Below are 21,881 nucleotides of genomic sequence, written 5' to 3' on the forward strand. Positions count from 1 at the left end.
GTCCCCAGCGAGGCAGGGCGCGTGGAGAGACCTGTGGGCCTGATGCAGGGGCCCTGAGGGCTGGGCAGGGGTGAAGCCACTTGCTCTGGGACACTGGGTGCCTGTGCATCCAGGCCCCTCCTGTTGGCTCACGCCAGGACCTGGACTTGTGTGTTCGAAAGGGACCCTGAGAGAGCTGGGTCCTCCGAGGTGTCCCTGGGGGTGCTACCTGGAGGGAGCAGCCACAGATGGACCCCATCAGCCTCTGGTCGGAAGCCAGGAATCAGACGTCAGTGCACCCACACGGTAGGGCCACCCCAACCCTGAACTGGGGGAGGCCCCTGAGTGAGAGGAGGGGTCAGGAGGAGGCCCTGAGAGGGGAGGGCACCGTTCCCGTTGAGGGAAAGATGGAGTTCGAAGCCCCTCGGATTTGGAGTGGGAGTGGTTGGCACCCCGAGCCTGGCGCCGAGTCCTCGCTGCTGGGGGTTAGGGTTAGGGTTAGGGTTCGGCATGGGTCCTGTGGGAGCGACGAGCCACTGTCCGCCTACACTTGCAGGTGTACGGCCCCCGGGGGCCGCCAGGGGGCGACCCTGCCTTTCTCCCGAGCCGCGTGGGCGCGGGCAGTCAGCGTGGCGGCTGTGGACTAAACAGGAAATAAGTTAGTTCTGTGAATTTCGACCAAGTTTCTTGTTTTACAACGAAGAGAGTGTTTTCTGGTTGGGGGAGGAGGACTGCCCCGGCCAGCATGGCCTGGCAGGTCGGGGTACTTTACTTCTGAGCCTCGGGGGACGCCAGGTTGCCGTGCCGGGCGGGGTGCCGGGCGGGAGGCCGGGCGCCTGAGCGCAGCCCCAGAGCCGCAGGCCGCCGGCCGGCTCCGCGGGGCGACTGCGCGCGGCCCCCGTCAGGCTCCGCGCGCTGGTTCCCGGAGCCCCGTGCCCCCCGCCGGCGGCTGCGGGGACCCGTCGCCCGCGTGGCGGCTGGGCGGCTGAGGGGCTCCGCAGGCCCGCTGCCCAGAATAGACACGGCGGCGGCGGTATCTGCGCATCTGCGCCCGCGCCGCGCGCCGCGGGTGTGAGATTTATCGACCAGCGTCCCTGGCTGGTTTCCCCGTGAACCGTCCGCGGTCTGACTCCTCCCCCTGCCGCTTCCCCACTTGGCTCGGCGTCCTTCGGACCTGCCGGCAGAGCGGGGAGCGCTGATCAGCAGCGTGTGGTCCAGGATTTTGGAGCCGGACGAGCGTGTGACGCCTGGACCGCGGTGTGACGGCCCTGCGCACACAGGCGGCCCCGTCGCGCCGAAGGCGTGGGGCGTGCTCTCCCCGCGGCCTCCTGCCGACGTGCCTTTTTTTACGATTCCCCTTTTCTGTCTTTGGTGCCTTGCTTTCTACACTGTTTTCCTTCTGACTTAGGTGTTTTGTCCTTAAAGAACATTTAAGCCAGTTTTAGTGTGTGTGACTGCTTGTTTTATGGAGGGTCTGCCCAGCGCCCTGTGGACGTGGTGGGGGATAAATCTTCACCAGGTCAATACGGAGCACTGGTTGGTGGATTTAGTTTCCAGCCCCACTGTTAGAGGAGACGTGTAGTGATCGGAGGCTGCTATGTTCATTAAACTGATAAAAATCCTTTCAAAGCTTTTTAATTGCCTGCTGTTTAATTACAGAGCAAAGACCACTTACTTCATATCGTGTAGTTAATGAAATATTAGTCTCCCACCAACCAGTAAGTCAGAAAAAAAGTCTGAGCGCCAGTCTGTTCAAGCTGTCGGCGGCATGGGCGTTTTGCTCACTGGGCTACACGTTTCCACGCCGCGCTGCCTGCATGGACGCCCCTTCTCACTAGCTGGGCTAGCGTGGCAGCCGCGTAGTTTTTAGCTCAGGCACACCCTCACTCTCTGCAAAAGCAGACAGAGCTTGAGCCTCTGGACTCTGGGAGAGGTCTTTCTGTTGTTTGCCTGCTGCCTTTAGGACCACCTCCCAACCCATGCACCTGGGCGGTGCGTGGGGTCCACCACCAGCACGAGGTGGAAGCAAGGCAGCTCCCGCACATTGGACACATTTCTGACTGCTGGGGCCGAGTGCTGGCAGCCTGCAGGTGAAAAGGAGAGCGGGAACCCAGGGAATGAAATGTTGACCCATCGGGCACCCAGAGAGGCAGGGAAGCTAAATCAGCCAACTGACCGGCAGGACCTTGTACTGAGCAGGGCCAGTAAACAACCTTCCTGGTGACGCGCTCCCTCCATCACCTTCACACTGAAGGCTGCACTTGAGGGCTGGAGCTGGGGGAGGGGTCTGCCCGTGTTCTCTGGCGGAGCTCTCAGCTGCTGGGGACCACCCTCTCCACCCGCAGCCCCTGCGTGCTTCCTGCCCACAGCGTATCCGCCCAGCATCCTCCAGGATGGCCCTCTCCTCTGAACCTGTTCACATGTGGTTCCCATAATCGCAAAATCAGGCCTGTGGGGAGATTCTGTTCTCACCCGCATTTTACAGATGAGAAGACTGAGTCTGGGGGAGTTTGTGAACCTTCCCGCTGAGGCCAGGCTGCCACACCAGGAATCCTAGGAGGTCTAGCTGTGGGGGAGGGCATGGTAGTCGTTGGGGCAGCAACCAGGGCTGAGAGCCAGCCCCGCAGGATGTGGTGTCGGTTACAGGAGGTGCAGGCAGTGCCCCCGCTCTGCATCCACTCACACTGGCAGCACTGAGGCCGCATCTTATGGGAATCCAGCCGTGAGGCCTGGTGGGGGCACCCGGGGAGAGGGAGCTGCTCATCTGGGTGCAGCACAGACTCAGGCCACCCAGCCTCGGCCTAGAAACAGACGTCCAGACGTCCAGTTGACCCAGAGCGGCAGCGGCCTCCTTGTGCACCGCCGAGCAGCTCCCAGGGCTTGGCCTGTTCAAGCCTCACTCCCTCTATGACGGCCACTCTGGGCCGGGTGCCTGGCTGCCCTGGATCCCAGACCCCCGTGTGTGCTGTCCCCAGTGCCTGCGTGGCCACCTCCATCCTCTGCCCTCTGAGGTGCGCCCACTGCAGAGATGCACATGAGATACTGGCTGGGCTGGGCGATTTGCACGGCCTTCCAGGGAGGGCATTAGCATATAAATAGCAGCCGTGGCGACGACCACCACAGCTGAGCACGTTTAATTTTTAGTTTATAAGATAGAATGGGGTTTTAAATGCGTTGCCATCAAGCCGCGGAGACAAATGCAGCTTTGAGCTTACTTGTCTGACGAGGCCTTACATCATTTTTTTAAAAAAAGGGAAACAGACACACATAAAACTGAACAAAAGTGATTTCTTGGGTGGAAAACAATAGAGATGGCGCCCCGAGTTAATCAGGTTGCGCGGGATTTGTTTAGTGGTCCAGCCATGTCTTGGTCTGCCCCGGCCTGCAGACTCTTCCCAGCCTCCTCCGGTAATTAGCATCCCGCTACCTGCTTCCGTAAACTGATTACATTGTATATTTTAGCCGTTCTGTTGCCTGTTTAATTATGATCACAGAACCTCATTTTTCTAAATCCTTTTAACTGTGGGTGAGAGTCCATTTGAATGAAACCGGACGGAGGCCTGGGGCCGCCTCTGGAGGCCTCAGTCCAGGGGGCTGGCCTCTCCCAGAGCCTCCGGCCCCCAGGCCCCAAGGTCTTCACCTGTTAGGGAGGTGGGCGAAGGCCCTGGGTGGGTGGGCTTGGTGGGGCCTCTGGGCCCCCAGGTGAGGGGCGGGGCTGGTTTCCCCAGCGTATTCTGTGATGTTTCATCAGGACTGGGAAGCCCAGCTCCCAGCAGACGGCTCCTGAGAACAGTTAGTCTGACCCCACGCTAAAAGCTGCCCACCTTCACCGATTCCTCCTCGGGCCGGTGACCTCCTTCCCAGCTCCTGGCAGTGTCCACACGCCCCTGCTCTGCCCCCAGCGTCTCCCTACCCGCACCCAGTGCTGCCTTTTGACCCAGTCTGTGCCCTTGAACCTTGAGGGAATTGCCACCACACTGCCCTGGAGCCCTGGGCGGGCCCTTCAGTGTGCTCGGTGGAGTCTTCCCTGCGGCCTCAGTTTCTCCAGCCACATGCTCCTCCAGAGCCTGGGAGGCCTGTCTGGCCTGGCTGGTGGGTTGCTTCCTCCCTCTGAACAGGCACTTGGTTGCCCGGCGTCGCGGCCACAGGACACCTGTGCCTCCAGACACCAGGTGCTGCTGCCCTTTTCCCTCGGTTCGTGCATTCAAGCTTGAGTGCAGTGTTAGCAGTGAAGTCCCTGCTTCTGTGTTGCCATCGTTTGAGGGGTCACCCCAGCTGCCAAGGAGCAGGAGATGCGAGTGTGGGAGTGATCACCGCAGTGGCGCCTGCTTGGGAGCCCTGGGGTTGTTCCCAGCAGAGCTGTGCCTGGGGGCCGGGCCAGGGACCAGGCGACAGTGGGCCTGACAGCCCTTCTGGACACGTGTGCGGCCTCGTCAGCACTAATTTAAGAACAAGGGAGCTGGGGCTCTGTATTTAATCACAGGGATAAACAACTTTGGTTGGGGGAAAAGAAGGTATAATTCCTGATAGTTAGCAGAGCAGCTGAGTATTTTGGGGGAAATGAAAATTCAATAAAAGTCCTTGGGGAAATTCCAGGGTGTGGGCAATAAGCATAGTATTTTATGAAAACGACCCCCATATTTAAAAGCTGGCACTGTATGTTATGCATTGTAGCACCCAGTCCACAGCTACCTTTTAGAAAATTAAAACACATAAATTCTGTTTAGTGTTTGATACGCGCTGCACAAGCCAGGACCGTAATGCCCGAAAACCTTGGGCTGCTCTCCACCTTTCATAAATTCCTGGGTAGATTCTATACAAAAATAATTTTCAGGTCCGCGGCTCATTGTTATTCAAACGTGATTGATCGTCGCCATTTGCCCGGCTCGGGAGTTAAGTGCCCCTGTCATTTCCAAAGAGTATAATTGGGACGTTTCACAGGTCAGCGGCGGAGACAGGCTTCCCTTTTGATCAGTGTTAGACTGATAACAAAAATTACAGTTTCCAGTGATTAATGTCTCCGTTCTTCCCAGACGCACCACGAGCCGTGCGAGCACAGTGCATTTGCATCTGATTAGGGCAGCTCCTCCGTGGCTTCCTGGGTCCCTGGGTCCCGGGTTGGCAGGCGGCGTGCTAGCCAGGCCTGGGCTGGTGGCCGCCCCTGGCCCTGCAGTGACGGTCGGCGGGGGCGGTGCCTGCTGGCCTCCTCCCTGGGGGTCAGCAGGCCCAGGCGGCCACCTCGGGCCTCCGAGCCACAGTGTGAGGTGGACTGTAGGAGGGGATGTGTGCATCAGAGGGTTACAGCTGCAGTTGGTATGGACTCGGCAGGGGTCACCTCTCTGGGTATTTCCTTGGGGTGGGTTCTTGGGGCAGAAGCCCCTACTGGTCTGAGTGGGCCAGAGGCAGAAAGGGGCCCCAAGTGTTTCAGGTGGGGTTGGCCATAGGGCAGGGCTCCCAGTGCCTTCCTGCTCTGGAAAGACAGGTCCCTGTGGGGGTTGCTGAGAATGTGGGGCTGAGAGGGCTGGGGAGCAGGAGGCTGAGCTGGCCCAGAGGGGTGCCATGCGTCAGGGTCTGAGCAGGGAGGGCTGCTGACACGTGATTCCCGCTCTACACGGCCCTGGTGCCTGATGAGTGTGTGTGGCCATCGGTCGCCCTGCCCTTTGGGGGCCCTCTGCCCCCATAAGGTAAGCCCTTCATGCTCAGGGTCCCTGCTGCACCCCCAGCAAGCAGATGAGGGCAGAGGGCAGAGAAGTTCCAGGGCCCTGGGCTGGGGGCAGGGGCTCTCTCAGGCCTCTGGGCCCCCCAGGGGTGGCACAGGTGCCCATGTCTTGCCAAGTGGGCGGGGAGGGCAGCCTTGTCTGGAGAAAGCTTTTGCTTGGTGGCTTTTTAACAAGTCATTTTAGGGACAGAATATTCCAGAAGTGCTGTGGTCACACCGGCACCAGCAGAGGCCCAGGTGGACAGGACGCAGTGCCTTGGCCTGGCTGGAGCTAGAAGGAGGGCCAGCAACTCAGGCCCTGCCATTACCCCGGGCTCTAGGGGGCTGAGGCTGTCCCCTCCGTGCATTTCAAGGGGACAGCTGGAGGAGGATTTAGGCAGGGAGCAGGCGGGAGGTGACCATAGGCGCATCCCTCGTGGTCGATGCTTAAACCCCAGCCTGGAGGAAATACACAGGGGCAGGACTAGGGGTCCTGGGGTTCTGCCTGTGGTTCCTTCACACAGATCTGGGGATTTCCACAGAAGGCGGCCCCCGGGGACGAGGACCAGGACGAGGATGAGGACTTCGTGGAGGTCCCGGAGAAGGAGGGGTATGAGCCTTGCATCCCTGAGCACCTGCGGCCTGAGTACGGTGAGCGGCCAGAGGGGCCTGGGGGGCGTGAGCTCACCTCCGGTCCAGGGCCCGCCGAGTGGGAAGCAGGCTCCGGGTCGTACTGGGCACTCCAGGCTGTGCCTCATGGTCCTGAGGTTCCCCGTGGTCCTGCCTGGCAACCCTGCAGAGCTGCTTTTATGGACAGTCCTGTGATCCTCCCTTGTGAGCAGGCTGCTCACTGGCCCTGGGTGGGCAGGCCCTGCTGCCAGCTCCTGCAGGGGTAGCGGGCTGTCCAGACCGAGGCCCCTGACTCAGCACACAGGCCTGTGCTGACTCCTCACCCAGCAGCCTCAGGCCCCACCTTGGCGCAGGACCGCCCTGCTTGGGGTCACAGAAATCTCAGGAACGGGTCCAGGGCAGGAGGGGCACCCTCCGAGCAGAGAGCAGGCCTGGGGCTCCTGCACTCAAGGGAGGGCGTTGGGGCGGATGGTGCGATTCCTGCAGCCATGGGGCCCTTTGGGCTGCGAGGGAGTCGATGGCCGGGGCCACTGCTGCTCAGTGGGTGGGGGCAGCCACCTCATGCCCTCGGGGCCCCCCTGCTGTGCAGTCACCATTTCTGTAAGTGCCACAAGTAAGGCCACATCCTCCTTGCCGCCTGTGGAGTCACGGGCTCAGCGTCCAGCCGAGAGTCTGTTTTCTCCAGGACGTGGAGCACAGACGCAGTTCGGGGAGTGCTCGCCCACCTGCGACTGACCAATCTTTCCTGTGTAGAATTTTCTTCTTTCCCAGAAAACCTCCAAAAGCCAGGTCTGTACAGGAGGCATCTCTCATCCAAGGAAGCAAACAAACAAGGGCTTGTGGGGTTTGTGGCGAAGTGGCCGAGGCGACCAGAGTCTGAGTGTGGGGTGAGGTGTGGCATCGTCGACGAGCTTGGATGCCTGGAGCCCAGGGTGCAGACATGACCCATCGCGGTGTCATGCCAGATTAACAGACGGACTTCCCGACCCTCCGGTGTTCGGGCCTGTTTACTCTCTGCCTGTGCCTGCTGGCTCGTCTCTGGGCACCCCAGGGCAGCGCTGTCCCCCACCCCCTGCCCACTGGGCCACTCCCATGCCCTCTGTGCTTCCGTGTCCTTCCAGGTGCCCGGGCATCTGCCACCCGCAGCTCATGCTGTCCCACACCCACAAGGCACACAGAGGTGCAGTGACTGCCCTCCCACACCCAGAGTCCTGCCCGTTCCCTGGGTCCCTGCCCACTGTCCCACCCTGGGTCAGGCCTCCCGGAGGGCCCGGCTCTGAGGGCACCCAGCCCCAGCAGGCACTTGTCCTCCTAGTCGAGGCCCCAGGCACGAGAACAGAGGTAAACCATCCTGGTTCTTCCTGGTCCGGACAGTCTGTGAGCCCTCGTCCGAAGGGCCCCGCCACCCAGGTGGCTCGGAGGCCCCCTTGGTGCTGTGGGCCTTCGCCATTGCCTGCACCCCACCGCTGCTTCTTCCTCGTGAGGGTACCGGTGCCAGCAGGTGGGCGCTGGAGCTGGGCAGGGACGCGGCCTCGCTGAAGTCCCCACGGGCCCACGGCCGGTGCTGGGTGAGCCAGTTCATAATGCTGGTTTATGCTCTGCCGCTGTTTTTTCAGTTAAACGCGGTGAGTCTGCAGTGGATTCGGTCTAGATCCACATGGCGCTCCTTTTCTTTCTCAGAATTTTCGCAGAGGGGCTTTTATCTTCCCCTTAATCCTGCCATTTCTGTCAGGACGTAATCTCTTTCTCGAATTTACATTTTAATTACAAGGCCAGCTGAACTGGCGAGATCAATACAGTCGAGCTTGCTGCCGCGGCCGAACTCCGTGGGAAGCCCTGGCCTCTCCATTCCCTGCCATCGATCCCGCCCCCGCCCCCGCCCCCCTCTGCTTCAGTGCTTCAGGCCAATAGCGGCCACTTGGTCAATTTACACGAAAAGGGGGATTTGGACATTTTTACGGCTCTTTCTAAAAGCCACCTTGGGAGTAAATCTGAGCCGAGATCTGGTGCTTCAGTCCGGTGCCCTTGGGCAGTGGGAGCTGTGCAGCCCCCAGTTTTCCCAGGAGTCACTGTTCTCTGCAAAATCGCAGCCCGCGGCCTGGGGCATGCCTGCTTTTTGGGTTCTTACTTTGAAAGTATGTCATCGAGATTGATTTTTCTGGGACAACATGAAACTGGTAGTGTTTTTTCAGTGCCGAGTACTTACCCTGCTTCAACACGCTTACCCATCTTTTTAATGGTTTAAAACAACAAATCGATGAAAAATATATTTCATTCTTGTAACTCTGAGGAATTCTCATATTGATCTCGTGGCTGTGATTGTATCCACCTAAGTGCCACGGCGGCCACTTACCGGCCGCGCTGCCGTGTGTGCACCCGTGCATGACCGTGTCAGGGTCTGCCCCGGTGGGTGACGGCGGTGGGGGCATTTGGAAGTTTTGTGACCACCTGGGATGTGTTGGTGACTTGGCTGGTCCCGCCTACCTTCCAAGTGTGCCCATGTCTCCGGGGCTCATAGCCAGGGCACTGCCAGGTGGCCCTCCCCCACCCTCAGCCACGGGCACTTGAGAAGCAGGGAGCCCCCCACTCACAGGGTCCTGTTAGACCTGGAAAGGTGTCTGGAGCAGGTGCTGGCAAGCGTTCTCTGGGGTGGGGGGTGGGGCTGGGTGAACATTTCGGATTTGTGGGCCGCGCCAGGCCTCTGTCACAGCTCTTCTGTCGTCTGCAGAAGCACCAGATGGCACACTCACAGGCGCCTGCCCTGTGCCGAGAGGCTGCGTGCAGACCCTGCTGCAAAGAGCCAGGCGCTGTGACAGTGGCCTGAGCAGGGCCTTCTCCTTGCCCAGGGAGCACTTCCCTTGGTGTCCAGTGCTCAGTGCTACGACATGTGCTTTCTGATTTGTCTCTGGAAGTGGAGGACATCCTGAATTCTGTGCAGGTGGATGGAGGCGTGGTGAGGAAAGCCGGTGCACAGGGAGCATGGGGGCGCAGACAGGTCTGCGCTGCCGCATCTGCTCCTCTGGTGGCCCCAGGGGCTGCCCCCTGGTTGTCGTGGCCGCTTCTCGTGTGTGCTGGGAAGGACTGCTCGGGCGTGAAGTCCCACGATGTCGGTAGGAGAAGCCACGACTCCACTGACCCCTGGGTCCCGGCCGCCGGCCAGGGTCCTTGGAGCCGCTCACGTCTGCACACGTGGTCACTCCTTGTGTTCCCTCGTTAACAAGGCCTGGTTTCTCTCCTGGTGTCTGTCAGCTCAGTTTTCTCCTGGTTCCCGTTTGCACAGCAAGTCTTTTCTCGTCCTTTTATTTTCAGCCTTCTGTTGACCGGTTGCTTTGAGGGGTTCTCGGGTGGACTGGGGGCTGGGTGTTCTTAGGCGAATTGGTCTGAGTGACTTTAACCCACCTGAGTAGTGGCCGCTGGGGTCCCGGCTGTGCTCGGTGGCCCCCATGCTTCTGTTCTCCAGACTTCCTTTTCCGTTTGCCATTGCTGCTGTTTCCTTTTCCCCACTTCTTGTGGGGTGGATAAACGTCTCTTCTGCTGGTCTTAGAAGTGTTCACGTGGTGTAAACGGAGCGACGAAATGCTGTGCTTCAGGTGGTCTCGCCCAGTCTGGGGGTCACCGTCACGCTCACTGCACACCCTCGCCGCATGCTGTGTCCACGCCGGGCCTGTGCAAGGTCAGGGACATGGTTGCTTCCGTTGCCCCGGCCTCCAGGGTCGTCCGGAAACCAGTTGAATTCTGATTGTTGTGGAGGCTTGGGCTAGAGGGAGCAAGTCCTGCACGCCCTCCAGGCGGGTCATCATGTGGAGTTGGGTGGAGTCACCTCCTGCACCTGCACATTGAAACCTCGTGTAGCTGGGTATGAAATTCTGAATCTGGGTGGCATTTCGCCAGTGTGAGGTGCCTTCCGAGGCCTTTCCCTCACTGTTGTGTTGGAGACGAGGGTCCCCGCGAGCGCTTGTGGCTTTGGGGCATCGGCTTTCTCCTCGGAAGCTCTGCAGGCCTCTCTCTTCACATCTGATGCTCTTGTGTTTCCTTCTACGGCACTAACGTGTTTGTCCTCCCATCTCCTCCCTGACACTCACTGAGCCCCTCGGGCCTCCTCAAAGTCCTGGAGGGCTGGGCTCTTTGCTTCTCCCACTGCTTCCTGCACACCAGTTCTCTTCCTCTCTGTCTGGGATCCAGCGATGGGGACGTTGATACTGGCGCATCTGCCCTTGACGCCCCCAAACCGTGAGCTCCTGGGAGCTTGTCCCCTCCGAACACCGGCGCACGTCCCGCAGCCACCCTCCCCGCCCTTCCGGCCACCTGGAATTCACTGAGGCCCTGCTTGCCTGTGGGCTTCCGTCCTGCGGCTTCCTCTCCCAGGGTCCTTGTCAGGTCTCTAGCTCTGGCTTCTGGTCCTCCCTGTCCTCCAGATACTTTGTTCCTTTATTCACCTGTTTTTCTCCTGGCAGTGCAGGCGCTCCACTCCGCAGAGGGACAAGTGCTCTGTCCCGGCCAGGGGCTCCCGCCGGCTGTTGGGGAAGGGAGATGACGCCCTCAGTGTGGGGGTGCCTCTGGGGTCTTCTGGGCAGCCTGGGAGCCCCAGTCCCTGTGCCCAGCTGGGAGGGGCGTGCAAGGGTCTGGGGAGCCCAGACAGGCCAGCGGGCTGGGGAGCGGCGTGGGTGGGATCCAGTAGTTGCCTGCCCTGAGGACCTGGGTGTGGACGCAGCCTGCAGGTGAGTGGCCTGGTGGCCTTGGTGAGATGCCTGCGTCGGGGCCATATCTGGCGGGCAGCGGAGCGGGTACTGTTGGGGGCCTCGGCACGCTTACATGTGGGATGGGGACATGGTGCCCTTGCAAGTCTGTCCGGGGTCATGGGACAGTGGCCAAGAACAGACATGTCTCCGTCCCAGGGTTGGAGAAAAAGCCATCTGCGCCAGGCCTGCAGGCGAGGAGGACAAGGCCCGAGGAGGAGGCGGCGTCTGACCCCACCTCTGTGGCCGCGCAGCTGCATCACCTCCGGCAACACTTGCCTGTGCCCTTGCCCCCAAGCCCCAGGTGACTCCCGCACGCCAGCCTCTGCCCAGGCCAGGCCCACCTTTGGCCTCAGAGGCTGCCCTGCCTGCACACGTGGCCCGCAAGCACTGCTGTGCTGGGGGAGGGGGTCCTCAGAGCTGGTGTGCAAGCAGCACAAGGGCCCAAGGCCCTGGGGTTTGAGGGGCCGACCACAGGGCACCCCCAGGCCCAGCATGACGACTGGATCCAAAGCCAGCTCCCCATGGAGTCCCAGGACGGCCAGGCTTCTGAAAGGGGCTAGGCAGCTGCCCCGGGGCCCGGGCCGGAGGTAGTGGAGGTCACTGCTCCAGTGTGCTGACTGGGGCTGCAGCGGGCTGTGGAGGGGAAGGGTGGGTGGCTCTGGCCGGCTCCAGGCGCCGCGTCACCGAATCCTGCTCTTTCGTGTTGTGCTCTCCAGGGCACCACGGGGGCCAGAGGAGGCTAAGGCGCAGGCTGCAGAGCGGGCCCGGGCGCCCGTCGTGCCCTTCGGGGTGGACCTGTGCTACTGGGGCCGGGAGCGGCTGCCGGCCAGGGAGATGCTCCAGTGAGTGCGGCGTCCGTGGTCCTGTGGGCCCTGTCCTGCTCCTGCCCCGGCCCGGGGACTCAGCCTGGGTTCGGCCCAGCTTTGCTGTGGGCCCCCAGGGCACCACGAGTGGCCTGAGGAGGCGGCCCCTCACATGTCCTGTGTCCTTTTCTCAGCTTCCCTGTCGCTCCTCAGTGGGACGTCCTGTGTTGTCCTCCCTGATCGTCGGGCTTCATGGTGGCCTGGAGGGCTGTCCTCCAGGGTCTGGGGTCCCTCCCAACCCGTCCCGCTCCTTCCAGCCTCTCCACCCAGGCCCTTGCCACGACAGCCCCGTGGTCCTCTGACTCGGACCTCTGCCTGGGCCAGGCTTGGCTTAGGCTCTGCAAGAAGTTTCTGGGAAGCCCGCCTCTCTCCAGGGTCGTAGAGGAGAGGGGCACAGGCCACAGGCCCAGGCCAGGCTGGGGCAGCGTGTGGCGGGGGTCAGGGGTGCCTGACGGCGCCCCTGCCTTGCTGGGTATCTGCTTGTCCTGGGTGAACTCACAGGCCCGAGTATCTTTGGGTTCTGCTCCCAAGAGGTCCACCCTCAGCTGCCAGCCTGGCTTTGCTGCTGGCACCATCCGGTGGCCACTCTGCAGTGGTGCCGAGTCTCGGGTCTGCACGCAGGTCGGACTCTGAGCACCGCTTCTGGAAGCCCCTCGAGGCGGACGTGGGAGAGGACGGCGCTGCTGTGTCTGAGTCGCTGTGGAGCCGCCGCATCCCCTTCGCGGGGCAGTTTGAGCCTGTGCAGCACCAATGCCGCGCTCCCCGGCCCGATGGCCGGCTCTGCCAGCGCCAGGACCGCCTGAAGGTGAGCCGGGGGGCGGGGGCATCTTGGCCAGCACCCCCTCCACAGGATGGGCTCGTCTGTGGCTGTGCCTGGGCTTCCTGCGCGGGCCGGTGGCCTGACACGTGGACACGGGACTTGAGACGCTCCTCCTCTGTTCCTGGCCCCCACCTCCACGCGCACACATCCTCCTGAGCCCGTTCTGTGCCTTGCCCCAGCGTCTGCAGAGGTGGCCTTGTGCACTGGGCGGGGCTTTGGCCAGACTAACTCAGGCCCCAGACCCTCCTCCACTGCCTGGCTCCTTCATGGCCATGCCCAAGGCCCCTCCTTTGAGGGGTGTGTGGCTGGAGGGCGAGCCTGTTGGGGAAGGCTGGCGGCCCCTCTGGCATCAGAATCCCTCTATCCTTCGCCGCAGTGCCCTTTCCATGGGAAGATCATCCCAAGAGACGAAGCAGGACGGCCCCTCCACCCAGAGGACAGGGCCCAGGAGCAGAGGCAGCAGCTGCAGAGGCCAGCGGGGCGCCCGGGTAGGTCTGGGGGGACAAGATGGGGGTGGCACCATATAGGGACACACCCGGACCCGTCAGTTCCCAGGGCAGCCCTGTGCCTGCACATGGTCACCTGCAGCCGCCTGCTGGTTGTAACTCACGAGTGTGGCCGGAACACTCCACCTTCAGGCCCCTGCCCCACCAGGCTTTCACAGGGCTCCTGATGTGGACACACCCACAACCAGAAACTACCTTGTTATCATTTGTTTGTCTGGAGTCTGGGTTCTTAATTCTGTTTTTAAGCAGATGAAAAACTGGAACAAGAAAAGTTAAAAGTTGAGCCCCAGGTGGCTCGTCCTGGCACGTGCCGCGGGCCGGCGGCTGCCTGGCCCCCAGAGGGCCCCTGGACAGCTCGGCCAGGTGGTGACACGCAGAAGTGGTCGTCACTGCCGACACACTCAGGGTGAGGTGGAGGGCCCGAATTGATGTGTCTGTGGTTTGTCAGAAGTGGGCTGGGGTCTGGAGGCCCTGCAGGCCCAGGGCCCCTTCTGGGAAAGGCCCAGCTGGCAGGCCCAGAGCCCCGGGGGGCAGAGTGGGGGTCTCAGGGGGTCACCGCTGGGCACCTGTCATTAGTGGGCTTCTTTCCTTTGTTGCAAGAGACAAGGATTCGGTTTCAGCCTCACACCCAAGGTCGGCGCCTGGGCCCCCGGGGCCTGGAGGGCGGCAGGGAGGGGCCTTGACCCGCTAATCCGCGGGGCGAGGCCTTCCCTGGTGGCTCACACTCAGGAGCAAATTAAGTGCCTATTTTTTGTGTCAGCCCTGAAGAGTATCTGGTTCTGCAGCCCTCGGTGACTTGTTAACAACAGGTATCGGGCTGGGGCCGCGGGCCGGCGCTGGCCAGTCAGATGTGAAATAGCATCTCTTTACTAACTACAGTATTGATCCCCGCCTCCCTCGCAGGCCGGGCAATTTTCTTCTCCCTGGCGCGACCCTCGGTGACAATGCGCACAGAGCTCCGGGCCCGTCAGCACGCAGGACGGCCACACGCCCGGCTTCTATTGATTTTCTTCAAAGGCTTTTAAATTGCTCCTTCATTTTACTGAGATGCTCATTCCACCTCTCCTGGGTGCCGGCGTTTTCCCATTGTGTTTAAACAATTGCTCCATTCACCAGGTTCCTAAACTGTGACGCCTTCTCATTACTGGGAGATAAACTGTTTGGACAGTTTTCCTTAATCTTGGATTAATGGTTCCTGTATCTGGGTTGTGCAGCCCCATATTCCTTCACTTCGGAAATCAACTTGGGAGGCCTCGCCATCTGTCTGTCTGGGCGCGTGGCTTCTCCCCTTCCTGGACGTGGCCGGCCCGCGGCCCGGGCCCCGGCCCATGGGCCTCTTGTTTGCATGGTGGTGTCATCGGGGGCAGGAAGCCAGGGCTGGGGTCTGGGTGCCTGGGGGGTGCTGTGCTGTCATGTAGCTGACCTGGGTGCCTGTCCTGAGCCAGCTGGCTGGACAGACGCTGAATCTCAGGGATCCCCGTGTGGCCTTCAGATGCCCCCCCCACCCCTCCCCAGGAGCAGAAGCAGAGGCTGAGAGGGGAGTAGCTGCCAGGGCAGCGGTGGGGCTGCTGTTGGAACCCCGGGCTGGGAGCCCCCCCCCATTTTGACAGTTAACGCTGTTAGTCCTGGCAGATGGACACACCGACCTAGCTCTGGTATAGCCTAGGGCTGGCGAGGCTAGACTCCGGGGCTGGGTGATGTTTGCTTCCCCTCGGAGCTGTCTCCCGCTGCCCTGAAGGGCCTGGGCTGAGGCAGTTGTCCCTGCAGGAGGGGTGGGCTGTCTGCTGGCGCCTGCGACCAAGTTGTCTTCGGATCGATGAAGAGTCCCTGGCCCCTCAGTCTGGCTGACCCTGCTGCACACACCCACCGGCCAGCAGACGGGTCTGGGGGCCACGGCCCAGCCTGGAGGCTGGGAAGCAGCCTATGTGTGGCTCTGCCCCTGGCCGCCAGCCTCAGTGGCCTTCCTGCCTAAGGGGTGGGTCTGTGGGGTAGCCAGTGGCCCTCCCAGCCCCCGTTTCAAGGAGGGGTCAGGGCTCAGGTGAGGTTGGTGCTGGGTGTCTTCTGAAATCTTGGGGTCTGTTTGCAGACTGGCAGGACCCCGAGTTCATGAGGGACGTGGAGGCAGCCACTGGGGTGGATCTTGGCTCGTCCAGGTCCAGGGGGAGAGGCCAGGGGAGGAGGAGGAAGCACCCTGGCCTCACCGACCTCAGGCGGCAGGCCGACACAGCGCGGGCTCGCATTGCCAAGAAGGTCTTCGCCAAGTAAGAGCCTCTCTGGGGTCCTGCCGCAGCCCCGGGCCTGGGTGTGCGGGAGGGGGGCTGACCGCACTCCCAAGATGTACCTGCAGCCAGGGCCCTGGCTGCCATGACCAGCAGGCCCCTGGGCGGCAGAGGGCAGGCGGGTGAGAGTGGAGGCTGGAGCTGGTCACCCTGAGGGTAATGAGCGAGCCTCTTCCCGAGGAGGGGCCTTTGCCAGCCAACCAGTGAACCCGAGGTTCCCAGTGAGGGGCTGAGCCAGCCCTGAGGCTCCCCCTTGCTCAGCTGACCTCGAAGGGGTGGTCAGGGCCCAGGCGTGTCCATCTGGTGACTTCGGGGAGGGCAGGTACCTCCAAGGGTGGCGGGATGGTGGTTACTGCGCAAGTCTCAGCTCCAGGGAGCAGGCGCCTCGTGCTGCTCCAAGCACCAACCCTGGGGTCCAGGCAGCTCTCTGGCCCAGCAGGACCTGCCTGGCTGGTGGTGACTTGGCGGGGCCAGAGTGGGGAGGCTCTAGCCCAGCATCCTTGCTGTCAGGGGATGAAGGAAGGCATGGGGGCTTCTGATTAGAAACACACTTGTGGCTGATGCTCCTTCCGAGGTCTGCCCAGGCAGGTGCTGTCCAGGAGGCTGTCCTCTCGGGCCGACGCCCAGAAGGTGCTCAGCGCACCAGGCAGAGGAGGTGCCACCAGGGACCCAGCCTGAGTCGGGTAGGACAGGAGGGCGGCTTCCTCAGTGCCCCGGCAGCTGTGGGCACTGCTCCTCACTGCTGGCCTGCTGTGCACGTCGGTGTCCGGAGGAGGGCCTGGCTCCCGGGCTCTGGGCATGAGGCTGGTTTCCTGTGGCTCAGCCACAGGTGCTGATGGGGCCCTCCGAGGGGCTCCTTGCAGGCAGCTGGGTGGCCTGGAGCTCTCCCTGCGGGGGGCCATGGGTGCCCCGGGAACAGGGCTGGCAAGGGGCCTCCTGGCTTCCCCAGCACTGCCTCATCCAGGCAGTGGCAGCGGTTGGATGGCAAGAAGCACTTGGTCTGCCTTCCACATCTTTCTGTTGCATGTCCCTCAGTGTTTCCCCGACACCAGACGTGCAGCTCTGGGCGCAGCAGGACTGAGTGAATCAGGCTTGTCCTGGCTGCATGTGCTCACATGCTGCACGGGCTATGCCGTCATTTGGGGGTACAGCATGGCACTGGCAAGACTGGGGTTCCTGGGAGCCACCCTCAGGGCTTGGAGTGGCGGGAGAGGTGCCAGGGCACGGCCAAGGCTACTTTCTGCAGCAGAGTCACGCACTGTGGTCTCCAGCTCTGGACTGGGATGCTCTGCCGGTTTCCGAGCTGTGTCGCCTATCCACAGGGAGCCTGCGAGTGGTCTGTGTGCAGCAGTGCCCCCAGCATGGGTCCTGACCCCAGTCTGGGGCCTCCCCAGTCGCATCTTGCTTTGCTTTCTCTGCAGGGCGGCCGTGCAGAGGGTGGTCACAGCCATGAACCAGATGGATCAGAGGAAGCACGAGAAGTTTGCAAACCAGTTTAACTACGCGCTGAACTAGAGAGCCAGGCTGGGTTTGTGGTCCCCTCTGGTCATCGGCTCCTTTTCTTCCCCTGCTGATGCACGAGGATGGGAAAGCAGGCCCAGGTCTGGGCAGTGACCGTGGCTGCTGTTGTAGCATGTATTAACTCAAGGAGGTGGTACACATTCTGATTAACACGCCCCAGAGGTGTGGGCTCTCCCCTGCGGGGTGGCCACTGCCATCTTGTTACAGATTTGCCTGCCTGGTAACCAGGGTGGGCTCGAGCAGCCGTGTCCCCAGGGCATCCTGCACAGCCCGTGTGCTTGGTGACATGGATCAGAGTCGCTCAGCATTTAGAATGACTGTGCAGCCCCCACCCCAGCTTCCCAGCCTTCCCCGCCGGTGGCCACTCAGAGGAACTCCAGGAAAACCCGCTTTTGTGTCTTAACGTGAAGGGGTGAATCATTCGCAGTTGGCACCTGTGGCATCTCACGGGTGTCCTGGTGGTGGTTTCGCATCAGAATGCAGAGAACTACCTCACTCTGTTTTTTTAAAAGCAGCTTTATGGAGACTGAACTCACATAGCACAGCGTTTACTCCGTTAAAGCGTGGCATTCAGTACATTCACAGTGTCGTGCGCCCACCACCACTGTCTAGTTCTGGGACTTTTTGTTACCCTGCAAGGACCCCCATTCACCCTTCTGCAGCCCTTGCGCTGTCTGGTCTACATCTGCTTCTGGATTTGCCTTTGCTGGACATTTCCTATGAATTGAGTCAAACAACACGTGGCCTTTTGTATCTGGCCTTCCTCACTGGGCACCACGCGGCCAGGGTTCTTCCGTGTTGCAGCACATGTCAGCGCTTCACCCCTTTCATGCCGGGATGATGCTCCACGTGGGAACACACCTCGCTTTGTGGTCCGTGCCCTGTGGACGTTCGGGCGATTTACACTTTGAGGCTGTGATGGGTGACATCGCTGTGACCGCCCGTGCACAGGCTTTTGTGTTGGCTTGTATTTTCGCTTCTTTTGGGTTTATACCTAGAAGTGTAATTTGGTAGCTTTCTGATGAATTGCTGAGATGCTCTCCAAAGCAGCTGCACAGCTTTACACACCTTACATCATCGCTACATCGTCCCACCAGCAGGGTGTGAGGGTTCCTGTTTCTCCATGTTCTTGCCAACACTTGTTATTGTCAGTCTTTCTAACTTTAGCCGCCTTAGTGGGTGTGAAACGGTAGCTCGTGGCTTTGATTTGCGCTTTCCTGATGAATGACATGAACATCTTTTCACAGGCTTAGTGGCCATTTGTGCGTCTTTGGAGACACATCCAGATCTTTTGCCCGTTTTTAACTGAATTGTTGTTCTGAGGTGTCGGCGCGCTCTGTATGTGCTGGGTGCTAGGCCCTTATGCGCGTTGCAGGTGTTTCTCCTATTCTGGCTCTCCTTGAACACAAGAGCTGTGACTTTTGTTGATGTCCAGTATATCGACTTCTCCTGTTGGCCACTTGTGCTTTTGGTATCATATCTAAGCAGCCATGGCCTAACCCAAGAGCATGAAGCTGTGCCCTTATGTTTTCTTGTAAGAGTTTCATGGTTTAGCTCTTAAATTTAGGTCTTTGGTCCGTTTTGAGTTAATTTTTATATGTGGTTTAAAGCTTCCAGCTTCATTCTTTTGCATGTAGACGTCCAGGTCTCTCAGCATCATTTGTTGAAAAGGTTATTCTTTCCCCCACTGAACTATCCTCGTGCCTTTATTGATCATCAGTTGACAATAAATGTGTGAATTTATTTCTGGACTCTCAATTCTTTTCCCTAGACCCGTATGTCCTTGTGCCAGTGTGACAACGTCTTCATTAAAACGAGTCCTCTATCCTTGTTCTTTTTAAAGATTGTTTCGGCCATCCTGCATCCTTTGTGTTCCCAAATAAATTTTAGTATCAGCTTGTCAACTTCTGCAAAAAAAGAAAAAAGAAAGAAAGAAAGAAAAAAGCAACTGAGATTTTGATGGGATTATGTTGACTCTGGAGATCAGTTTGGAAAGTACAGTTGACCCTTGAACAACATGGGTTTGAACTGCACAGGTCCACGCATACGAGGATTGTTTTCAATAATGAATACTATAGTCCTGCACGGCCCATCATGGGTTGAATCCTTGGAGGCAGAATCACAGATACGGGGTCGGGGTGGGGCTGGGGGAGCAACTGTAAAGTCACACAAGGGTTTTTGGGTGCATGGAGACTCAACGTGCCTAACACCTACATTGTCAACTGTGTTGTCATTTTAATGTTAAATTTTATAATTCCTGAACTTGGAATATCTCCATTTAGGACTTCTTTAATTTATTTTCACAGTGTTTTGTAGTTTTCAGTGTACAAGTTTTGCATTTATTTTCTTAAATGTATTCTTAAGTGTTTTGTTCTTTTTGATGCTGTTGTAAATGTGACTGTTCTCTGAATTTCATTTTTGGATTCTTCATTGCTAATACATAGAAATACAGCTGATTTTTTTATGTTGGTATTTTGTCCTGAAACCTTGCTGAACTCACTCACTAGCTCTAATGGTTGTGTGTGTGGATTCCTTATGTTTTCTGTGCACACTGTCGTGTCATCTGCAAGAGAGATGTTTTGTTTCTTCCTTGGCAATTTGGATTTCTTTTGCTTCTTTGTCTCGCTTGGTTGCTCTGGGAGCCTCTGGTACAGTGCCAGAAGTGGAGGGAGAGGACACCCTTGTCTGGTCAAGCTTCCAGTCTCCTCAATGAGTGTGATGGCAGCCGTGGGCGTTATAGGCGGCTTGTATTGGACTAAGGAAGTTCTCTTGGGTTGCTAGTTTGTTGAATATTTTTGTCGTGAAGGGATGTTGAATTTTGTCAAATGCCCTTTCTTCAGCTATTGAAGAATGATCGTGTGATTTTTGTCCTTTTTTCCTACTGATAATGGTGTATTATATTAGCTGTTTTCCGTGTGTTGAACCACCCTGCAGTCATGGGATAAACCCTGCGTGGTCAGTTTCAGTGGCTTGTGTATTTCTAGTACTTCGTCCACGTCATCTAGATTATTTGTTGTAATTTGTTGACATGCAGTTGTCCACAGTATTCCTTTATAACCCTTTTTGTTTCTGTAAGTTTGGTAGCAATGTCTTTTACCATTCCTGATTTTACAAGTTGGAGTCTTTTCTCTCTTTTTTAAAATTTTATTGGTTAGTCAAGCTAAAGGTTTATCAATGTTATCGATCTATTCAAAGTTGCTTTTCTGTATTATTTTTCATTCTTCATTAATTTCCACTCTAATCTCTATTTCCTTTGGGTTGCTTTGGGTTTAGTGTTTTTTTTTTTTTTTCTTTTCTAGTTTGAGTGGAAATGAGATCTGTCTTTTTAGTGTAGGTGTTTATGGGTGTAAATTTCTGTCTAAGCACTGCTGTAGCCTCATCTCAGACACTTTGGTATGTTGTATTTCCATCTTTATCTATCCCAGAGTACTTTCTCATTTTTCTTGTGATTTCGTATTTTACCCATTGCTTGCTTAGGAGTCTGTTGTTTAATTCCTATATACTTGTGAATTTCCCGAATTTCCTTCTGCTATCTGATTTCTGATTTCAGTCCATTTAGCCATAAGGTTTTTGTCTGCCGTCTTTCTATTTTTCTATGTGTCTTTTAAAATCTTTCTTCCTCTATTGCTTTTTCTTGTGTGTTAAGTTATTTAGTTCCCTTGTGTCTCCCTATTTTTTTGTTGTTGTTAATTCTTTCAGTGGTTGCTTTGAGGATTATAATGAACTACTTAATGCAGTCTAGTTTGGATTAATACCAACCTAGTTTCATTAGTGTTCAGACACTTTACTCCAATGTAGCTGTTTTCTCCCCGCTCCTTTGTGCTATTTTTGTCATACAAGTTGCATCTTAATAGCTTGCAGGCCCATGAAGATAGTTTTGTGATTATTGCTTTATGTAGTTGTCTTAAATCCGGTAGGGAAAGGAAAGATTCACAGACAAGATCGCATTTACACTGTCCTTTGTTTGGCTGTGTGGTTGCCGTTACTAATGCTCTGTATTTCTCTGAGGGTTTGGATCCGGTGTCTCTCTCCTCACCCTGAGGGGCTCCCTTCAGTGTCTCACGCAGGGCGGGTCTGCTGGCAGAGGGTTCTCTCCATTTGTGTCTTAATCTCTCCTTCACTTTTGAGGAGTAGTTTTGCTGGGTATGGAATTCTTGGCTTAACAGTCTTTTTCTTCCAGCACTGCCTTCTGGCCTCTGGTTTCTGGTGAGAAGCCTCGCGCACAGTGAGCTGGGTTTTCTGGCTGGTTTGGGGTGCGCTCTTCGCCTCCTGCTTTTGACGTCACCTCTGACGAGTCTGGTTGTGGGCCCCTGAGGGTGCGTCCTACTTGGAGCTTGTTCAACTTCTTGCGTATGGAGATTGTTTTCCATCAGATTCGGAAGGGCTTTGGCCATTATTTCCCCAAGGATTCTTTCTGCCCCTTTCCCTCTCTCCTCAGACCCCCATCGTGTGTACACGTGTGGTTAATGGTGTCCTTTGGTCTTTGAGGCCCTGTTCATTTTTCTTCATTCTTTTTCCTATTTCTCAGACTGGAACTAGTGACCTGTATTCAAGGTCACAGGTTCTTTCATTTGCCAACGGAAATCTGGCGTTGAATCATTGTGGTGAAGCCTTCATTTCAGTTAACTGCACTTTTTAGTCCAGAGTTTCTACTCTGTTCTCTTCTGTGATTCCTTTCTTCTTATTGATGCTCTCTGCTTGGTAAAACATTATTCTTATACTGTAATTCTTGAGACCTGGTTTCTTTTAGTTCTTTAAACATACTTTAGCTGACTTAAAGTATTTGTCTAAGCTTTTGCATAGCTAAGGATACCATCAGCAAAACAAAAAGACAGCCTACAGAATG

General features: G+C 57.7%; 1 protein-coding gene across 5 annotated transcripts in view; it reads left to right on the forward strand.

Annotated features, from left to right (window-relative positions):
• UVSSA (UV stimulated scaffold protein A) overlaps window positions 1-21,553 on the forward strand; it is a 28,046-nt gene extending 6,493 nt beyond the window's left edge. Inside the window, exons 8-15 of one of the 5 annotated variants that reach the window (XM_032492267.1) lie at window positions 6,223-6,328; window positions 11,203-11,347; window positions 11,763-11,888; window positions 12,531-12,714; window positions 13,106-13,217; window positions 15,322-15,496; window positions 16,089-16,197; window positions 16,936-21,553. In XM_032492267.1, coding sequence (XP_032348158.1) covers window positions 6,223-6,328; window positions 11,203-11,347; window positions 11,763-11,888; window positions 12,531-12,714; window positions 13,106-13,217; window positions 15,322-15,496; window positions 16,089-16,197; window positions 16,936-17,013 — 1,035 coding nt within the window. In that variant the 3' untranslated portion in view covers window positions 17,014-21,553. Of the gene's footprint in view, window positions 1-6,219; window positions 6,329-11,202; window positions 11,348-11,762; window positions 11,889-12,530; window positions 12,715-13,105; window positions 13,218-15,321; window positions 15,497-16,088; window positions 16,198-16,935 lie in introns of all 5 variants that reach the window. The other 4 variants (XM_032492258.1, XM_032492280.1, XM_032492281.1 and 1 more) reach the window with 4 other exon arrangements.
• The last annotated feature ends 328 nt before the right edge of the window (window positions 21,554-21,881 follow it).

This window comes from Camelus ferus, chromosome 2 (genome assembly GCF_009834535.1).
Source record: "Camelus ferus isolate YT-003-E chromosome 2, BCGSAC_Cfer_1.0, whole genome shotgun sequence".
Lineage (NCBI taxonomy): Eukaryota > Metazoa > Chordata > Mammalia > Artiodactyla > Camelidae > Camelus > Camelus ferus.